The sequence below is a fragment of the Chlamydomonas reinhardtii genome, chromosome 7 (genome assembly GCF_000002595.2).
Source record: "Chlamydomonas reinhardtii strain CC-503 cw92 mt+ chromosome 7, whole genome shotgun sequence".
NCBI lineage: Eukaryota > Viridiplantae > Chlorophyta > Chlorophyceae > Chlamydomonadales > Chlamydomonadaceae > Chlamydomonas > Chlamydomonas reinhardtii.
This window is the reverse complement of record NC_057010.1, coordinates 2,965,942-2,982,289: the sequence shown is the minus strand read 5'-3', so window position 1 is coordinate 2,982,289 and position 16,348 is coordinate 2,965,942. Positions and strand designations below refer to the sequence as shown.

Below are 16,348 nucleotides of genomic sequence, written 5' to 3'. Positions count from 1 at the left end.
ACCACACACACCACACACACCACACACACCACACACACCACACACACCACACACACCACACACACCACACACACCCCACACCCCACAGCACACAGCACACAGCACACACCGACACCGACACCGACACCGACACAGACACAGACACAGACACACACACACACACACACACACCGCCTATGTACCCGCTCGCCTCCCCCCCCCCCATTCACCACCATCCAGCCGAGTCGTGTGCTCGCACGTGTGTGCGGCTGAGCGACATGAGCCGGCTGCTGGAGGACCTGGCGCTGGAGAAGGTCAAGCAGGGCGATGATGCCGGCGCCAAGCAGGTCCTGCAGGTGCGTGGAACAGCAGGGCGTGTTACCGTGGCCGTGGCCGTGGCCGTGGCAGTAGACTCGTGGGCGTATGTGTGGATGTGCGCGTGCGCGTGTGCGTGCGCGTGGGCGTGGGCGTGGTTGTCACTTGACGTGGTGGTGGATTACACATGGTGCCAATGAACTTGCTATGCTTCCGCCTGCTCGTGCTCGTGTGCCATGCAGGAGAAGAACTCCATAAAGGAGATCATTGATAGCAGTAACAACAAGGCGCAGGCAAACTTTGCTTTGGCAGGTGAGCGGCTGTGGCCTTTGTGATTCAAGTATACGCCTCGCTTGCCCCAGAGTCATGCGCATCTCTGCGCGCTCCCACCGACACCTGCGAGCCTTCAAACGGCATCTGTCGATCCTACTTATGTTGCTTGCCTATAGTTGGCTGACGGCACGCCGAGAACATCAGCATACGGTACCCATTCCTTAAAGGCCTCCCGCACCGTTTACTCGCCACCCCGCCCGCGCGCAGGCAAGCTAGCCACGCTGATTGGCGACAAGCACCACCAGCTGCTGGAGCTCATGGGCGGAGCCAGCAGCGCCGCAGGCAGTGCCAGCGGCGCCGGTGGCAGCAGTTGGCCGCAGCCCGCCAGCTCGCCGGCGTCCCGGGCGCCCCGCCCCGCAAGTGCCAGCACCAGCAGCACCAGCAGCACCAGCACCAGCAGCTGGGCGACTGGGACGGGTGCGGGTGCGGGCCGCGGGTACGAGATGCCCTGGCAGACGTCGCTGCAAGAGGCGCAGCAGCGGGTGCGGCAGGCGGAGGCGGAGGCGAGCAAGATGGGGCGGCTTGCCGCTATGAGCGCAGAGGACTCCATTCAGGTGTGTGGGGTCAGGGTGGCAGGGGCAAGGTCAAGGTCCTCGGAACGAGACCGTCCTACCACGTACCAACCTGCCCGCCATGCTCCCGCATATCGGTAAGGCATTTTGAATGGAAGTTCTCCCATGGCTGTTGTCTCATCATCCAGGCGGCGCGCGACCGACTGGCGCAGCGGCAGGCGGAGCTGGGAATCGCGGCGGGCAGCTCCGGCGAGAGCATCCTACAGGTGAGGAAGAAGGCGTAGGGTTCTGGATCTGGCCGCAAAAGTCTCAACGCCTTTAGGCTGTCTGAATGCATTTAGATAATAGTTGAATGCGGTAAGCATCCTCGTTGGCCGCCTGGCACGCCAGCGGCCCTGGGCGCCATGGTGAAAGAATCCTGGAACAATCGCCTGGAAGAACGCCACGTGACGGGTGTGGCTGTTGCGTGCGCCCCGTTTAGGCCCGGGACCGGCTGCGGCGCACGGCTGAGGAGTCCATCCAGGAGGCGCGTGCACGGCTGCGGGAGCAGGACGCGCAGGTGGGGGCTCGCAAGCAAGCCGTCAGGGTGGCGGGCCTCATGGGCCACATAGGCTGGCGTGCTAGCAAGGGGACGGAGTCATGTGGATACGGTAGTCGTGCACACGTGGGCAAGACTATCATTGTGCATGAACACGTGCACTGGAGGGATTTTGTGTGGGTTGTGGTCACTGCGGTGTGGGGTGCGGTCACTGCGGTGTGCCGGTGTCGTGTGTGTGGCGTGGGCGATCGAGCCTCATGACCTGCGTATCCCACCCTGCCTCCAAAGGACTGTTTACCCTGCCTGTGTTGCTTGTTCCTCCCCCAACCGTGACCAAATCCAGATCCTGGAGTACTGCCGCCGCATTGTGGCCCGCTACCGGCGCGGCGAGTACGTGACGGAGCAGGAGCTGGAGTTCGCGTTTGAGCAACTGGAGCGCCGCCTGCTGTGAGCAAGAGCGGTTTGGAGGAGGCTTTGCATGGCAGGCTGAGAGCTGAGAGCTGAGAGAAGGTGACAACGTGCAACTTGAGAACGTGGTCACCAGTGGTGCTGGAGAAAGAGTACCAGGAGGCATTTTAATTATTGTATTTGTTCGGTACTGCCGGCACGTTCGCATGGGAGTTGTTGTGAAAGTAGTGTTTGTGTGTGCCGGAGACTCTTCGATCAGAACGGCTGCTGAATGCCGGCTGCCAGACAGCAGTGCTAGCCACCAACTGCTACCTAACAACGTGAGCTGGGAACCTGTAATAACCGCATTTGCTGCATTACCATGTGTGATGGCCAGACTCCTGGAGATTGGATGGCCTCACAGGTGCATCAGCTTCCAGCCAGACCGCGTGCTAGCTAATGGCCCGCACAGCGCTTTATCACCAGGTAGGCCCGTACGCATCATTGGCGATGCGTTAAAATATGAATGCGCATGGTGCGAAGAGGCTGTCGGAGCGAGCAGGCAGCACAGGAGGAAACCAGTCAGCAGCGCAAATGCGAGTATACACGCAGCCTCCTGATTCAGAAGTGCTCTACGTGTCCTATTGGGACTTCGTTCTACCCACACCGCAACCTCCATCGGGCATCCTTAAACACCTAGCAACAGCAGTGTGACAAAGGAACGGTCACGACGCCCGGACGCGTGATATGTACCGTACAACGCAGTAGTAATACACGGGATGCTCTCATGATCAGGCAGGTCCGTAAGTTCACACATATCCATAGCCCCCGTAACCGTATCCACCATAACCGTATCCACCATAACCATATCCACCGTGGCCGTAGCCACCATAACCGTATCCACCATAACCATATCCACCGTGGCCGTAGCCACCATAACCACCGTGCCCATAGCCGCCGTAGCCGCCGTAACCTCCGTAGTTGCCGTAGCCACCATACCCGTAGCTGGGTGGCGGCGGAGAACCGCGAGGCACGGAGGTGGGGGGACGCGGGCTGGGGCTGGCATTGCCTGCAACCAAACACAGGCAAGATGGGCCGGCCTGAAACATTAGCGCCTTGCACGCGGTGACGCGGTTGTCATGCGTAATTTAAAGCAGTCCCGTCACTGGATGGTGGACACTCCGTGCGGGTGGGGCGCGGCGCCTGGACGAAGGGTGGGGGAGCTGAGGACCCTTGTTCACCCCCAAGACCAGGAGAAGATGAAGAGGCCACGGTAAGGCAGTTCAATCTTGTGGTTCTAACATGGCCCCCATTACGTGTTCTGATCGCTCCCCCAAGAGCACTCACCTCCACGGAAATCGCAGGCCACCGCTGCGCAGGCCGGGTCCACGATTATAGTCACATTGCCCTGCGCATGCGTTGGATGCAGTGTGATGCTCACAGGGTGGGTTCAAGGCGGTGAGCAGTTGAGGCAGCATGCCTGCTGTGTGCAGTCACAGTGTACAAAGGCGCAGCTACCATTAGATGGTGCGGGCCACGCACCTGCCGCCACTGTTGGGCGCCAGGAGCAGATGTCACCTTGAACAGGATGGCCTCTACGCAATGCGGAGCGGTGACGCTTGTCAGTCGGAATGGCAGGCAGGTGCCGGACAGTGAGGCAGGTTGAGGAGCATATCCATACAATAAGATAACATACGTACGCGCATGTGAACTTGTGGAATGGCTGAATGGCAACCGTTACAACCTCCACCAGCATTATCGCTTGTAGCATCTTACTCACGTGCATCTGTGGCGTTGCAGGGCAGCGTGTAGTCGACTTTGAAGGAGTTATTTAGATAATAGGAGTCACCAAGGTCCACACGCTGGGGACTGGGGTGGGATCGTGGGGCAGGATTGGGTTAGTGCACGGTACACAAGATCGACTTGGGGCATTATGAGACGGTGGGCCCTGTGCATGCCCGGGCCCGGGGCCCAAGTGCGATGCCCCCATTTGCCACAGCATGCGCGCAGCAGGGCACGTGCACCATGGGTCCATCAGTTCACGCCGCCACCTAGCCGAACACGTACACACCAGTTGGGGTCCAGCACGCGGCTGATGGAGCCGGCGTGGGGCACGATGGCGCCCCGGGAGGCAGTTAGCAGCGCCAGGCGGCGCTGCGGGAAGCTGACCTGCACGGGGTGCATGACAGCCCCGCAGACTTAATTTCAGTCGATACGTATGTATGAAACATGCGGTGCATGCAGCGAGGCCTAAGTGTGCGCATCAAGGCACAAGAGCGGCCGTCGCCGGTGCGCACGGAGGAGTACCGTTGATAGTTGCGCCGCGATTCGCCGCTCCACCAGGTATAACTAGAAGCATCTGCCCACCTGGAGCACGTGCGTCTCGCCTGGGCACACGGCGCTGGTGACAGTGGTGTTGTCCGTGCCGTACAGGGTAAAGACGACGGTGCTGCGGGTGGGGCGTTCAAGGGAACAGGGCATGTACCAGGAACTTTCATGCAGCGGGGCCAGGGGCAAGGAAGCCGGCCCAAACATACATGCAGTCCGCCGAGCATACTAACAGGCACTTACAGGAAGACGCACCTGTCAGGTATGGGGGCGCCGTGCGGGGCGTATAGCTCGGCTGTTGCGAGCATAACGAGGTGTAAGCGGAAGCCGATGTGCGTTACGTAGTAGTGGTGCCAGCAACCAAGAACTTCTGGAGCTCATTTCGCAGGCAGTGTAAGCTATCCCTTGTGGATTGTGGGGAATCCAATAGATACGCCGCTGGATGAGCGGAGGGCGATACCCCTCATTCCGTTCGATGCATTGCTCCACCTCCGATGCCCGCCGCAACCACCCGACAGCCGACCCCCGACCCCCGACCCCCGACCACCCGACTACCCGACCCCGACCACCCGACCTCCGAACCACCCGAACCCCGAACACCGACCCCCGAACACCCGACCCCCGAACACGCGACCAACTCCGGCTAGCCGAGCGGAACCCGAGGCAGCGTGCTGTGGCCGCTGCAATGTTTCAGGACAGTAGCAAACGCCCAGCTTGCGACAAACGTACCATAGTTGCGCTCCGGGTGTGCGGTGCAGGGAGGCAGCTCAGGGACCAGGCGCCACACTGCATTACCGGCAGGTCGCAGGGCAAAAGCGTTTCCGCGGCGAGTCAGGAAACACACGGCCCCATCCGCGCCCCTCTCTCTATGCTGCCACGCCTACTCGTAGCCTTGCCGAGGCTGAGCCAGCACTTACCAGGATCGGCCCAGTACTGAGGCCGCGCCTGCACTCCTGTGGGCGCCAAAATCACGCGTCAAGCTCGTCAGCCCCCAGAAGCTGCCCATACCGCAGATGCCCGCGGCCGCAACGACGTCCCCTTCGCGGCTTGCGATATGGCAAAACATCTAGCTGTGCAATGCTCACCGCAGGTTGCTGCCAGTATCAGGAGGAGCGCGGACCAAGCAGCAACGGTGCTAAACGTGCGTGCAGCCATCGTGGCGTGGCAATTGCAATGCTCCTTGACGCGCCTCGCAGCGGGCCGTGCGCAAAGTGAAGCCTGCTGCTAGTCCATCCACATTCTATACGATGCAACTAGAGGTGCAACTAGAGGGCCGATCGAGGCAGTGCTGGGGGAGCCATCGCTCTGCGTTAGGCCTTGGCGGCAGTTATGGAGGTAGCCATATAGTACACAACTTGATGATTGGGTCCATGGATAGTTTCTTCAGTCGATCAAGCCTCCTGAGGCGACCAGGCGCCTACTAGATGTCAACGGCCAACCAGACTTTCAACTCGCGACTAGCATGCGCTACGCGGGGAATTTAAAGTTAGCTATAGCAGAGGTATATATAGATACGAATGTGCGCCGGACCTGCTTCCAGCGACGCCTTGCACGAACGAAGACCATCACGTCCCACCTGTTGATTATGTCACCGTATTCAGGTTTGTATTTCAAGCGCCCCCAACGAAAGGCCGTCTCAAGTGGACAAGTGGGTTGTGCCGCCACGCCATGTTGGTGCATTGTCTTAGGCCGAAGGTTTTGAAACAACCTCATCTCCAGGACATAGCCGGGGTCGGTTCGTGCAGGCACCACCCGCCCCGCACAGAATGCAGGTGCCTGCACCCACTACCAACCAAAACCCGAGCCACGATGCCCCCCCCACACAAGTTCCAAGCAAAAGCACAGCAGGCAACTAACCAAACAGTAATGAATCCGTCCCCAGACCGTGCTACGCTATACGTATTTCATGCGCACCCGAAAGGCGAAAGTCCACTGCTACTGCCTCTTACGTCCCCATACAGTACTGCAGCTTCATGCATCACAGCGGCTTTAAATACCCAGCAATCCATTGCCCTTCATGCCCTTGTACACGATGCATGCGATCCGTACCAACGTGTCTGCTGAACCGCTCAAGGAACCACCACAACCAGTTGACCGGCATCAATCAATGGACATCTCGTGTGTCAATGCTTCATTGGCCCTTGGGTTTCGGAGACTTCCTGGGCGCCGGGCTCTTGCGAAGCCGGGGGACGTTGGGGGACCGCTTCGACGAAGATTTAGGCTTAGGTGAAGGTGCGGGCTTAGGGGAGGGCGAAGGCTTGGGCGAAGGCGCAGGGGATGGTGAGGGAGAAGACGAAGGGGAGGGAGAAGGCGATGGTGACGGAGAGGGGGAGGGAGAAGGGGAGGGAGAAGGGGAGGGAGAAGGCGATGGGGATGGAGAAGAGGAGGACGGCGAAGGCGAAGGAGAGGGGGAAGGAGAAGGGGAGGGCGTTGTCGCGCCACCTGTGCACGAAGACAGCGTGCAGAGAGGCAAAGGATTAGCAGTTTCAACGCGAAGAGAGTGGCACGGCGTTGGACACGCAGGCAGGTAATAGCTTCCCTTTCACCCGCCGCCGCCATCTCTACGCGGAAACATCGAACATGCGCACTTACCGCATTTGGCCACCGCGCAGGCGGATGAGACGGTGAGCGTGGTGTCGGCCTGTGCCCACTGCCGCGAGCCGCCGCGACCCGCCGACGTCACCTTGAGCTGTATGGTGCCTGTGACATGCAACTCATCAAGGCCCCGCTGTCATTACCGCAGAGAACGTGTACGCAGCAGGGTGTGGCTGGATTGGCGGTGCTGGATTGCTGTCGGCTTCACCAACCAAACCTTATGGCCACACGTCAGTGCAGGCACAAGGTGGGCGCATGTCCCCGCCGGACAACCTTACCTGCGGCGTTGCAGGGCACCTCAAAGGTGGTGGCAAAGGAGCTGGCCACGTTCCAGCGGCTGCTGCCGCCCAGGTCCACGCGGTTAGGACTGCGGGCGAGTGGGCGTGGGCGTGCAGTATGCGTTAGCGTAGAGCATGCATTGAGCACGTACTCAATGCACGGGGCTAGGAGGTGACACCACCCGTGGCAACTCTAGTGGCAATGCTGAACGATAACCAGGTGCGTGCAACTGTGTGAACCCCTTGACGCAGCCCCGGTATCCATCCCCCCGGGCGCCGTTGCGGAGAAGGACGCACCAGCCGGTCGTGGGATCGGGGCTGGTGAAGGCACCGGTGGAGGCAGTTAGAAGGGCCAGGCGTTGCTCCGGAAACTTCATCTGCATGAGAGGGGTTCACAGCAGCGCAACGTAAAGCTCAGAAGCACGCCGCAGCTGTTGTAAAGTGGCCCGAGTGTGCCACATCACCATGCCGGCACGGGAGTGCCTTGCCACTGAGCTCACCGTGATAGTGTATGATGCACCGGGGCAGACGGCAGTTGTCAAAGCGCCGGCACTGGTAGACACCTCGAAGGAGATGCGTCTGCGTTGTTTGCGGAAAGGCAAGGGGTTTGGCGAGGGAACACGATACCAGGGCCCCGGCCGTTTCCAATAACCTAAGCTGGTCAAGCCTTGAATATGGCTATCATCTACCGCTGCCCCGCGTCAAAGGCGGCGGATAGCACGCAGCGTCTTGCATGGCAGCAACACCGGCCTAAATGCTAAAGCACATGCGCTGCAGCGGTGGTTTTGCCGTCGCTCATAGACTCACGTGTCCTTATAGGGGGTGCTGTGCACCGCATACAGGATGGGCCCAGTGGGGTGGACGCCGGTGCATGTGCCGTCACCGTTACCGTTAGGAATGTAGGGTGATCCAGGCAGCAGGTAACTGCAGTGGGAGTGGAAGGGCATTGCGCCGATGACCGCGGAGGGGGGCATCGAGCAGCGAGGAACACAAGCCACGAGGAGCCGTGGACGTCTGTGGACGCCGCACTGTGCTTACTTACCGCGGGTAAGCGGAGACGCACGCCGCGCATACAAGCGCTGCAAGCGTCACACGAAGCATTCTTCTTGGACAGCGCTGGTGCTGGTGTGACGCGGGTGAAGCTTCGGCAATTGTGCGGACAATTCTGACTCGACTCTGATGGCCAGCAGTAGTCGTTTAGGAGTTGCGTCGTGTAAACACGTGAAGACAGTAAGCAATGCTATGCCCTAATTCAAGTAGTCGTGCGCAATACGCATCTATAATAGCGATGAAACCGGAGATGTATACGAAACAGTTTGTGCCGCTTTGCTGGGTGGGCCAGTGTCCATCATAAGTGTAGTATTACATTACATGTCTGTAACTAAATACAGCATGTGACAGACAGGTCGGCCTAACCCTAACCAGCAGGAGTGGGCTCGCCTGCCTCTGGAGAAAAGCTTTGAGATGCAATAGTCACGCATGCGCATCACGGTTAAATGCCTGCCGTTGTTTATCGAACCAGTCAGGACCGGTTATAAGCTACCGACAGACCGCTTCGGTGGCTTCGTCCGACTCCCGCGCCGTTGGGTCCAGCGCCTCCCCCCCTGGCCCGTCCATGGACGCGTGTGCTGCATGGTCTGCGGCCCAGGTTCTGCCGAGCTTGCCTTACATACCAGACAAACCCGAGGTCGATTGGTACAAGCAGCTTCAAGATTGTTCCCTGCCCCCGCACATCGGACGAGCTCTACACGGCTCCACACAGGATCACAGCTCGCCTGCACCGGCATCCTGTACGTAGTACGTCCGTTTTCAGTTAAGCATGCATCAACAAATGTAATACAGCCCCTCCCGGCCCCCGCAAACTCTCACTCTCACTCGATACACCGTTGCATCCACGATGCTGCAGCCCCAGTAATGTCGTTGAACACCCTTGACGCACCCATCGCCACCGGTACCCATCGCTGCACGTTAGTTGCCATAATCTCATCACCAATCACCCCCTATTATGCTGTGGGTAACACTCTTCCCACCGCTCATCATGATCATACACTACAGTCACCAGTATCACACACACACACACACATACACACACACACACACACACACACACACACACACACACACACACACACACACACACACACACACACACACACACACACACACACACACACACACACACACACACACACACACACACACACACACACACACACACACACACACACACACACACACACACACATACATACACACGCCACAGGTAATGTGGGAATGCATTGGCGCAAGCAGCCAACAACAAGAGCGGGCAAGTTTTTGGCCACCCGTGGTAAAATATCGACTCTTCTCCTAGTGTCGAGATGGGTCGCTCCCCGTCAACATGTACCCGTACTCGCAGCCCTATGCATATATGCATACACGCACTGCAAGGTGCAAACGCGCAAATTCTGTGTAAGGCCCATCCCAGTGAGCCACGTGATGGCTGCGCACCAACCCGGGTGCCACTCCCCGCCTCGGCAAACACGCAAACTAACACTGCTCCAACCATCTGACTGCTGCTGGTTATCCCCCAAAGACTTCCGACATAGTGTTGTCCAATGTGCATTCAACTAGCATGGAAGAGTCACTGGGGGACAAGCAGTCAGGTGCCGTACGGCACGTGCCGTCGGGAGGATGCGTTTCCCCAGCCAAACCCGCACCCTTGATGACTGCTTCCGTCTTGACGACATCATCTAATTCCAATCACCGTACATGCACTCAACGAGGGTCAGAGCACAGGTGGTTGATACCAGAACCCTACGCCTTGCAGAGCAACATGCTCGAAACTCGACAAAGGATCGCATGCAGCGTGCGTGGCTGTGCCTGGCGGCCGTGTGGCCGCGCCCTCAAATCACGCTTCCACGCTACCCAGGGTAACGAGCCCTGCGTGCACGTTCACGGGCGCAATGAGTGCCGTCCATGCAAGTCGCATACCACGGTACCGTGCCTCGCTTACGACCACCCACACGCTTACACGCTACAACACCATGACTGAGGCGCACGCTCACACGCCCGGTAATTGGTCACCCTGATCTGGGTCCAGGGATAGGTAGCGAGACCCTGCCAGAGTTGACCGTAGATGAAAATGGTGCATGCGCCGAGTACGCCCTGGGAAAGCTGACGCAGTATTTACCGTGCATGCCTTCTTGCCAGAGTTGCAGCCCTGCGTTCACGCCTGTGTCCGGCCCTGTTGCTACGGTATGCCTCAACTCAGGAGTAACAAGGGTAACAGTGGGCTGTGCCGCACGCTTCGTTGGTGCAATGTCTGAAGCCCAAAGTTTCAAAGCTACCTCATCTCCCGGACAAAGCCGGGGTCGGTCTGTACAGGCCCCGCCCGCCATGCGTCCAGCCATGTCCCGCTGTCAAGACAAACCAACGAGCCACACACCGTGCCATGCTATGCTGTGCTCGCCAGCAAAGATCGCAAACCAGACACCGGCAGGTCTCAACCTGCGCGCCGGCGCCGTTTCTCTGGCGGCGCCGCGCTCTCCTGCTCCACGTGGCCTTGCCTGACCCCTCCGCTACGCACATGCACGCCGCCACTGTTGGGCCCAGGCCCTGCACCGCCGCAAGGTCCTGCGCCGCCGCCGCTGCTGCCGCCAGGTCCTGCGCCGCCGCTGAAATCGCCAGGCCGATTTTGCATCACGTAGTTGACACTCACGGCGTCGCGCCTAGGGCGCTTTCCTCGCGACAGTCAACTGTCCATGACTCGCGCAGTCGCTTCTCGCTCCGCCCGAATTTTCCCCGCCGCCTATTTACATGCAATAGGCAATAACAAACCAGGAGTAAAAACAGTAACAACCCTTTCCGCAGTCTTACCATCACGTTCTACAACCTCACACCTAATTCTAAGCAGCACTTAGAGCTCTCCGTCCTCAGTCCCAGCGCGCCGCCTCCCGCTGAGCCGCCGCCTGCGCCTCCGGCCGCACGTGCCTGTCCACCACCAGCGCCACCGCTGGGTCTGTGGCGATGCCGCAGTCGTGCTTGCCCCTGACAATCTTGATGTATCCGTCATCTCCCCAAAAATGTGACCAGCTGTTGCGCACCTGCAGTGCAGTCATGCATGCCAGCAGGGTTGTGTCTCAACACGTCCAGCCCTTGGCATGGCGAAAGGACAAGGGACGGGGCAGCGAGTCTCCTGCCCTTTGTAAGCCACCCATGCCCACTATTTCCCAAGGCACTTCCATTCGTATTCTAGGGCTGCAACAGGAAGTCAGGCCTGGGAAGTCGAGCAGGCTAACGCGGGCTTTCCAACCTCATCCGTGCGCGCCCGCAGCCCCGTTCACTCTGCCCAAGGCCCACAATAGAAACAAGCAACAGCATTCCATCTTCATCTCCCCGTCCGCGTCATGCCGTACGCATGACGCCGCACTCACCAGCCAGTAGTCCTTGCCGTCCTGGCTGCCGTACCCGAACAGCGTCACGGTGTGGTCCAGGTCCCGCATGCGGGTGGTGCAGGCGGGCTCGTCAAACACGCCCTCGCTGTAGAAGCTGAAGGCCTCGGGGTCTGGGGGGGGGGGGGTATGGGGGGGGTAAGCCCCCGGGGGGGGGGGGGGGTTGTAAATACCAGCCCAAACTAAACCAAAATGGTCAGTTGGGTTGCAGGGATGGGACATGACCGCAGGTGTATGGTTTGCATGAGGGCAGATTAGGGCGTGTCCTTGCTCGATGGTGCCCGGTGCGCAACCACCTGACCCACAAATCCATCCAACCGAACCCAGCACCCCAACCCAAACCGCCGGCCCAGCCCACAGCACTTAGTACTGTGCCCTACCCGCGTTCACGGACACAGCAATGGGTCCGTACTTGGCCACGGCCTCCATAAGCGCCAGCTCGTTGCGGCTCTCAACGTTCATGTAGCCGGAGAACAGGCCCACACGCGTGTGGTTGGAGGCCCTGGTGCGGTTTGTTGGGGCGGGGATGTAGCCGTTCATGAAGGACGGAGTGATAAAATTTCAAGGGGGCAGAGGCGGCGTGCCTGGGAAGGAGACGGCAGGGGGAATTGAACCGATGCGTGGGTGGGGGCAGTGGCCGCTGATGTTTAAGACAAGGGGTTTAAACTGTAGCCTATCCCGGCTGCCACCCCGTGCGTGCTGCTCCCCTTCGTGCCACCGAGCACCCCCACCTGCAGTATCCCGGCTCGCCCCGGTACGTGTAGTCCTGCTCCAGAGCCATGCCGCCCTGCTCCGCCACATAGCTGCAATGGCAAGGGCGAGGGGCGACGCGTGCGTGCGTGCGTGCGTGCGTGGGGAAAATTTGAATGTCCAGAGCTGTTGTCTACGTCACACGCGGCATAGGCAGCACTGGGCGTGCCGCAGTGTCGAAGTCCCCAGAGCACATGCCGCGCCCCTGCAACTCACTTGAGCACGGGCTGGTAGTAGCCACCGAAACAGCCATTAGGGCCGTAGTCCCAGGCACAATCGATGATCTGCAGGGTTTGACCCGCACACACACTAGGCACAAGTGACCTTCCATCATGCACGGTACCTTCTCCCGGCCGCTTATGCCTACTAGTGCCATGCTGCGCGTGGCAAGTTGGCATGCGGATGCAGGACGGTTTCCCTGCAGAGACCCCACCCAGCTCCCACGCCCAGCTCCCCAGTTGCCCAGCTCCCCATTTGCCCAGCTCCCCAGCTGCCCAGCTCCCACGCCCAGCTGCCCAGCTGCCCACCTGCTGCTCGCTAAAGGAGCGGCGCTGTCCAGTGGCCACAAACCAGGTGCCGTCCATGGTGCCTGTGGCGGCGAACGTCTGTGCGCATGCGCCATGAGTGCGTGTGTGTACGGGGCGTCAAGGCGGGAAGGGCGCGGGAAGTCTGGACCTGGGATCCCCGACAGGACAGGGACGTGCGATGGCTGAGGGACTGTAACTCGCAGAGAGGAGCCTTTACGTCAAGCCAACCCCTTATGCTCCATCCATACTCACATAGCAGCTGCCGCACATGCCCTGCGCGGTCGCCAAGAGAACACCATGGGCAGGCGCGGAACAACGTCAGCGCGGTAAAGACTCTGTCAGCCGCCCTCATACGTGCCTAGTGTATGTTCTACACAGTGGCAAACGCCATATGATGGCCCCTCCTTCCCGCAACCCACAAATCGTCCTTACCTTGCCCCCGCCGCCCCCCCCCCCCCACACACACACCTGGTCCTTTACGCCTGGGTCGGCGCCTGTGCCGCGCCAGTCCACGCTGGGGGGCAGGTCGGCACGACTGAGGCCGGGCGTGCCGCGGAAGGTGGACTTTGGCCGATATGGCGCGCCCGGCATCTGGTGGCAGCAGTTCAGGGGGGCAGTGGACCGACATGATAGGGTTATTGCGCAGTTGCCGTTGATGCGCCATGGCATGCCGATGGAAACAGGTCCCAGAAGCATCCCCGCCCGTCCCGTAAGCCCAAGGACGGCTCTCATTGGCGGCCTCTGGCCTGGACACCCTTACCACCTTGTCGCGTGGCTCACCTCCGATATGAGCACGTCGGTGCCATCCGGCCGCTGCTGCACCTGTGGCTTGAGGCGGAGGTTGGGCAGCATGGCACTGCGCCACTCCTCCGGGTGCCAGTCCGCCCACTGGTTCAGCTTGAGCTTGTAGCTAGCATCGGGCCGGGTGTTGTGTGCCTGCAGGGGCGGATTGGGCATTGGTTGGGCATCGAGAGCACATGGTCGCATGACCCGGATCGCATCCATTGCTTCCGTAAGCGCTGAGCATTCCTGTCGCGCCTTGTGAGGCCCACGTCCGGGTGCTCTACCCGTAACGACCTGACGGCCAGACCCTATCCTAGTCTCCTACCTGCACCTTAGCGGCCACGGCCACGAACCGATCCAGGCGTTTGTCGTAGTCGTGGGCGTGTTGGTGCACCCGCCCATGCGCGCGTGACCACAGGTTGTAACTCATGGCATCTGGTACCGCAGGCGGTGGAGCGGAGAAGGAGGGGTTCAGCATAGGATTATGCGCAGGGAGCTCTGCTACAGTGCTCAGGGCGTTGGCACAGAGCAGTTGCACCAAGCGGCCGGCACAGTCATTCCCCGCCCTCGCGAAAACTCACGGTCAAGGCTCCAGGCGTTGGGCAGGGCAGAGTGCACCTGCCAGGCGAAGGGGTGCTGCCGGCGCCCACCCAGCTCCTGCCTCTGTCGCTGTGCCCAGCAGGGCGCATCTTCTGGCACGGTAGTCCCCTGCTCCTCCCCTTCCTCACCCAGCCCCTTCGGCTGCTGCTGCTCTTGCTCCTCCTTGCCCACCATGGTCGCACCAGCGTTGGCATCTATACCAGCAGCAGCACCAGCCACTGCCGCCTCGCTCCCCGCTTCGGCATGCTTCCTGCGCAGCTCCTCAATCTCCTCCTCGCACACGGTGGGCACAGCAAACAGCGCTGCGGCGTCAGGCGAGTCAGGAAACCCGGTCGTGAAGCTTTTGAAGGTGTACAGGTACCTGAAGTGCAAGCGGGCAGCGCTGGTCAGGAAGGATTGGGGAGGCAAATGTGGAGAGGAAAGGCCAGGGGGCACGTGCACACGCGGCCGAGTTCGGGGTGGAACTCGTGAACACCAGCCGCGTAGAGAGCCGCGTGTTGCTGGGTGCGGTCAGCGTGCACGCCTTACTCGTCAAAGTGGGATCCAGACATGATGTTGACGCCAATTGTGTGCAGCCGCAGGGGCACGCCGTCTGGAGTTGCGTAGAACGTGTGCTGCGAGACCTGTGCGTGCGTGTCACAGATGGACGAGAGGAGTTCGCAAAGAGAGCGGCACGGACTTGCGGTACTATATCATAGGCACACCTTGGCACATCAAATGGAGTAGTCATACCCCTGTGCCGTCCCAGGAACGAAGCCTGCAGCAAGATCCCGACCACGTTGTGATATTCGTAGTTCGTACCTTGTTGCCCGCCTTATTCTGGCGCTGCCAGACATTGGCTTCCTTGCCATCCAGGTCGATAGTCCCGCCGAACTCCCAAAACTCCATTTCTGGTAGGGGCTACATCACAAGGCGCGCCGGGAAATGCATTGTCAGGGAGAGCCGTAACACATGCGTTAGTGCGCACGGGATGCCGGGAGGATGCATGGCCTCCAACCCGGGGCCCATCCCGATCTGCACCTGGGATGCGCGCTTTGAATGCAGTGGACTCACGTTGTACACAAGGCGGCCGGGGCCACCCCACACGTCGCAGAACAGCTTGTCAATGCGCGGAATGACCGTGTAGTCGTAGCCCTGTGCAAGGAGCCCGGCCAAGGCATCCGGGGGATCAGGACTTGACCGCGGTCTCGGCAGCGGTACCACAGCGCACGCCCATTGCATGGCGCTTAAGTTCACGGGCCGTCTATTGCAATAGCGTGACGCGTGCAGCCCTTGATAGCAACAGGCATTGCTGCCCCAAACTGCATGGAGCTCACCCCGGCCGACACCACCACATCCTCGCCGTCGTACGACTCCACGCGCATCCGGTTGTTGGGCTCATCATACCACACCTTGACCGTGTAGCTGCACCGGTGCAGTAGAAGGTCATGGCGTGAGCGCTGTGCTAATGAATCGGGACTAGCGAGCACCAGCGCACGGTCAGCTGCTCGTTTGGGTACGTACGTCAAAGCCTGAAGGGGTTGCCAGGCCTCACCTCAAGCCCCCCGGCTGCGTAAGGTAAAAGTGCGGCATCGAAATAACGTACTCCATAATAAAGGTGTCGGGCCATCGGGGGGGCTGGCCCCCTCCCCTCCCGCCCATCATTCTCCCGCCCGCCCCAATGCCCGAAACTGCTTGCCGTTCTCCAGCCCGTCGCGAAATCTTCTCCCCCCCTCCCGCCCCCGGCCGCCCCGAGACAGCGCCGAGTGATTTCCCTGCAGGCGTGACCATCCCCTTACAGGCAGCTATCACCGCCATGCATAATAGCGCATAGGTTGGAGCATACTTCCTACATGTCGTCATCATTATAAATAAAGCGATGCCTTTAGCGCAAACGTGCGAAAAGACCTAGACCTAAACGGTAATCCCTGTGCCTAGAATTCTGTGTAGCGATTGGTAGTTGAATTTGCAATTCATGATTGCATCGTACCGCAATACTGCTCCGATTGTA

At 60.1% G+C, this 16,348-nt stretch overlaps 4 protein-coding genes across 6 annotated transcripts; 1 reads left to right on the top strand and 3 right to left on the bottom strand.

Moving 5' to 3' along the window:
* The first annotated feature begins 212 nt into the window (after positions 1–212).
* On the top strand, positions 213–2,436 carry CHLRE_07g333150v5 (uncharacterized protein). The gene is made up of 6 exons (XM_043064222.1): positions 213–335; positions 537–606; positions 835–1,181; positions 1,328–1,405; positions 1,621–1,698; positions 2,021–2,436. The coding sequence occupies exons 1-6, from the start codon at positions 258–260 to the stop codon at positions 2,126–2,128; spliced, it is 759 nt and encodes a 252-aa protein (XP_042922790.1). The 5' UTR covers positions 213–257; the 3' UTR covers positions 2,129–2,436.
* A 24-nt stretch (positions 2,437–2,460) lies between these two features.
* Positions 2,461–5,872, bottom strand: CHLRE_07g333100v5 (uncharacterized protein). Of its 2 annotated transcripts, none has more exons than XM_001690548.2 (10): positions 5,478–5,872; positions 5,310–5,345; positions 5,122–5,178; positions 4,648–4,687; positions 4,432–4,513; positions 4,136–4,233; positions 3,845–3,933; positions 3,607–3,659; positions 3,412–3,472; positions 2,461–3,133 (listed from the first exon to the last, which is right to left on the bottom strand). In XM_001690548.2, the coding sequence occupies exons 1-10, from the start codon at positions 5,545–5,547 to the stop codon at positions 2,874–2,876; spliced, it is 846 nt and encodes a 281-aa protein (XP_001690600.1). In that variant the 5' UTR covers positions 5,548–5,872; the 3' UTR covers positions 2,461–2,873. The 2 variants fall into 2 exon arrangements, with proteins under 2 accessions (XP_001690600.1, XP_042922789.1); XM_043064221.1 differs by having other exon boundaries at positions 2,651–3,133.
* Positions 5,873–5,986: 114 nt separating this feature from the next.
* On the bottom strand, positions 5,987–8,612 carry CHLRE_07g333050v5 (uncharacterized protein). Its single transcript, XM_001690549.2, has 7 exons — positions 8,308–8,612; positions 8,073–8,189; positions 7,766–7,844; positions 7,563–7,642; positions 7,266–7,354; positions 6,985–7,092; positions 5,987–6,834 (listed from the first exon to the last, which is right to left on the bottom strand). Exons 1-7 carry the CDS (start codon positions 8,364–8,366, stop codon positions 6,524–6,526), a joined length of 843 nt encoding a protein of 280 aa, XP_001690601.2. The 5' UTR covers positions 8,367–8,612; the 3' UTR covers positions 5,987–6,523.
* A 306-nt stretch (positions 8,613–8,918) lies between these two features.
* Positions 8,919–16,342, bottom strand: CHLRE_07g333000v5 (uncharacterized protein). Of its 2 annotated transcripts, none has more exons than XM_001690550.2 (16): positions 15,893–16,342; positions 15,675–15,762; positions 15,412–15,492; positions 15,160–15,258; positions 14,887–14,981; positions 14,340–14,719; positions 14,084–14,193; positions 13,756–13,911; positions 13,444–13,566; positions 13,228–13,248; positions 12,976–13,053; positions 12,665–12,732; positions 12,430–12,501; positions 12,079–12,200; positions 11,681–11,811; positions 8,919–11,350 (listed from the first exon to the last, which is right to left on the bottom strand). In XM_001690550.2, exons 1-16 carry the CDS (start codon positions 16,000–16,002, stop codon positions 11,180–11,182), a joined length of 1,905 nt encoding a protein of 634 aa, XP_001690602.2. In that variant the 5' UTR covers positions 16,003–16,342; the 3' UTR covers positions 8,919–11,179. The 2 variants fall into 2 exon arrangements, with proteins under 2 accessions (XP_001690602.2, XP_042922788.1); XM_043064220.1 differs by having other exon boundaries at positions 16,037–16,342.
* Between the last annotated feature and the right edge of the window lie 6 nt (positions 16,343–16,348).

Bases quoted from the DNA above. Each gene is read 5' to 3' on its own strand.
- CHLRE_07g333100v5 (XM_001690548.2), bottom strand. From the start codon at position 5,547: ATGGCTGCACGCACGTTTAGCACCGTTGCTGCTTGGTCCGCGCTCCTC. The intron at 4,688-5,121 runs GTACGTTTGTCG...TGCTCGCAACAG, and splicing joins ACACCCGGAGCGCAACTATG to CCGAGCTATACGCCCCGCAC. The intron at 4,514-4,647 runs GTGCGTCTTCCT...CCCCACCCGCAG, and splicing joins GGCGCCCCCATACCTGACAG to CACCGTCGTCTTTACCCTGT.
- CHLRE_07g333150v5 (XM_043064222.1), top strand. From the start codon at position 258: ATGAGCCGGCTGCTGGAGGACCTGGCGCTGGAGAAGGTCAAGCAGGGC. The intron at 607-834 runs GTGAGCGGCTGT...GCCCGCGCGCAG, and splicing joins GGCAAACTTTGCTTTGGCAG to GCAAGCTAGCCACGCTGATT. The intron at 1,182-1,327 runs GTGTGTGGGGTC...CTCATCATCCAG, and splicing joins GCGCAGAGGACTCCATTCAG to GCGGCGCGCGACCGACTGGC.
- CHLRE_07g333050v5 (XM_001690549.2), bottom strand. From the start codon at position 8,366: ATGCTTCGTGTGACGCTTGCAGCGCTTGTATGCGCGGCGTGCGTCTCC. The intron at 7,355-7,562 runs GTGCGTCCTTCT...ACTCGCCCGCAG, and splicing joins CCCGATCCCACGACCGGCTG to TCCTAACCGCGTGGACCTGG. The intron at 7,093-7,265 runs GTAAGGTTGTCC...TGCATGTCACAG, and splicing joins GGTGCCCTGCAACGCCGCAG to GCACCATACAGCTCAAGGTG.
- CHLRE_07g333000v5 (XM_001690550.2), bottom strand. From the start codon at position 16,002: ATGATGGGCGGGAGGGGAGGGGGCCAGCCCCCCCGATGGCCCGACACC. The intron at 15,493-15,674 runs GTGAGCTCCATG...CTCCTTGCACAG, and splicing joins ATGTGGTGGTGTCGGCCGGG to GGCTACGACTACACGGTCAT. The intron at 13,054-13,227 runs GTGAGTATGGAT...GCATGCGCACAG, and splicing joins GCATGTGCGGCAGCTGCTAT to ACGTTCGCCGCCACAGGCAC.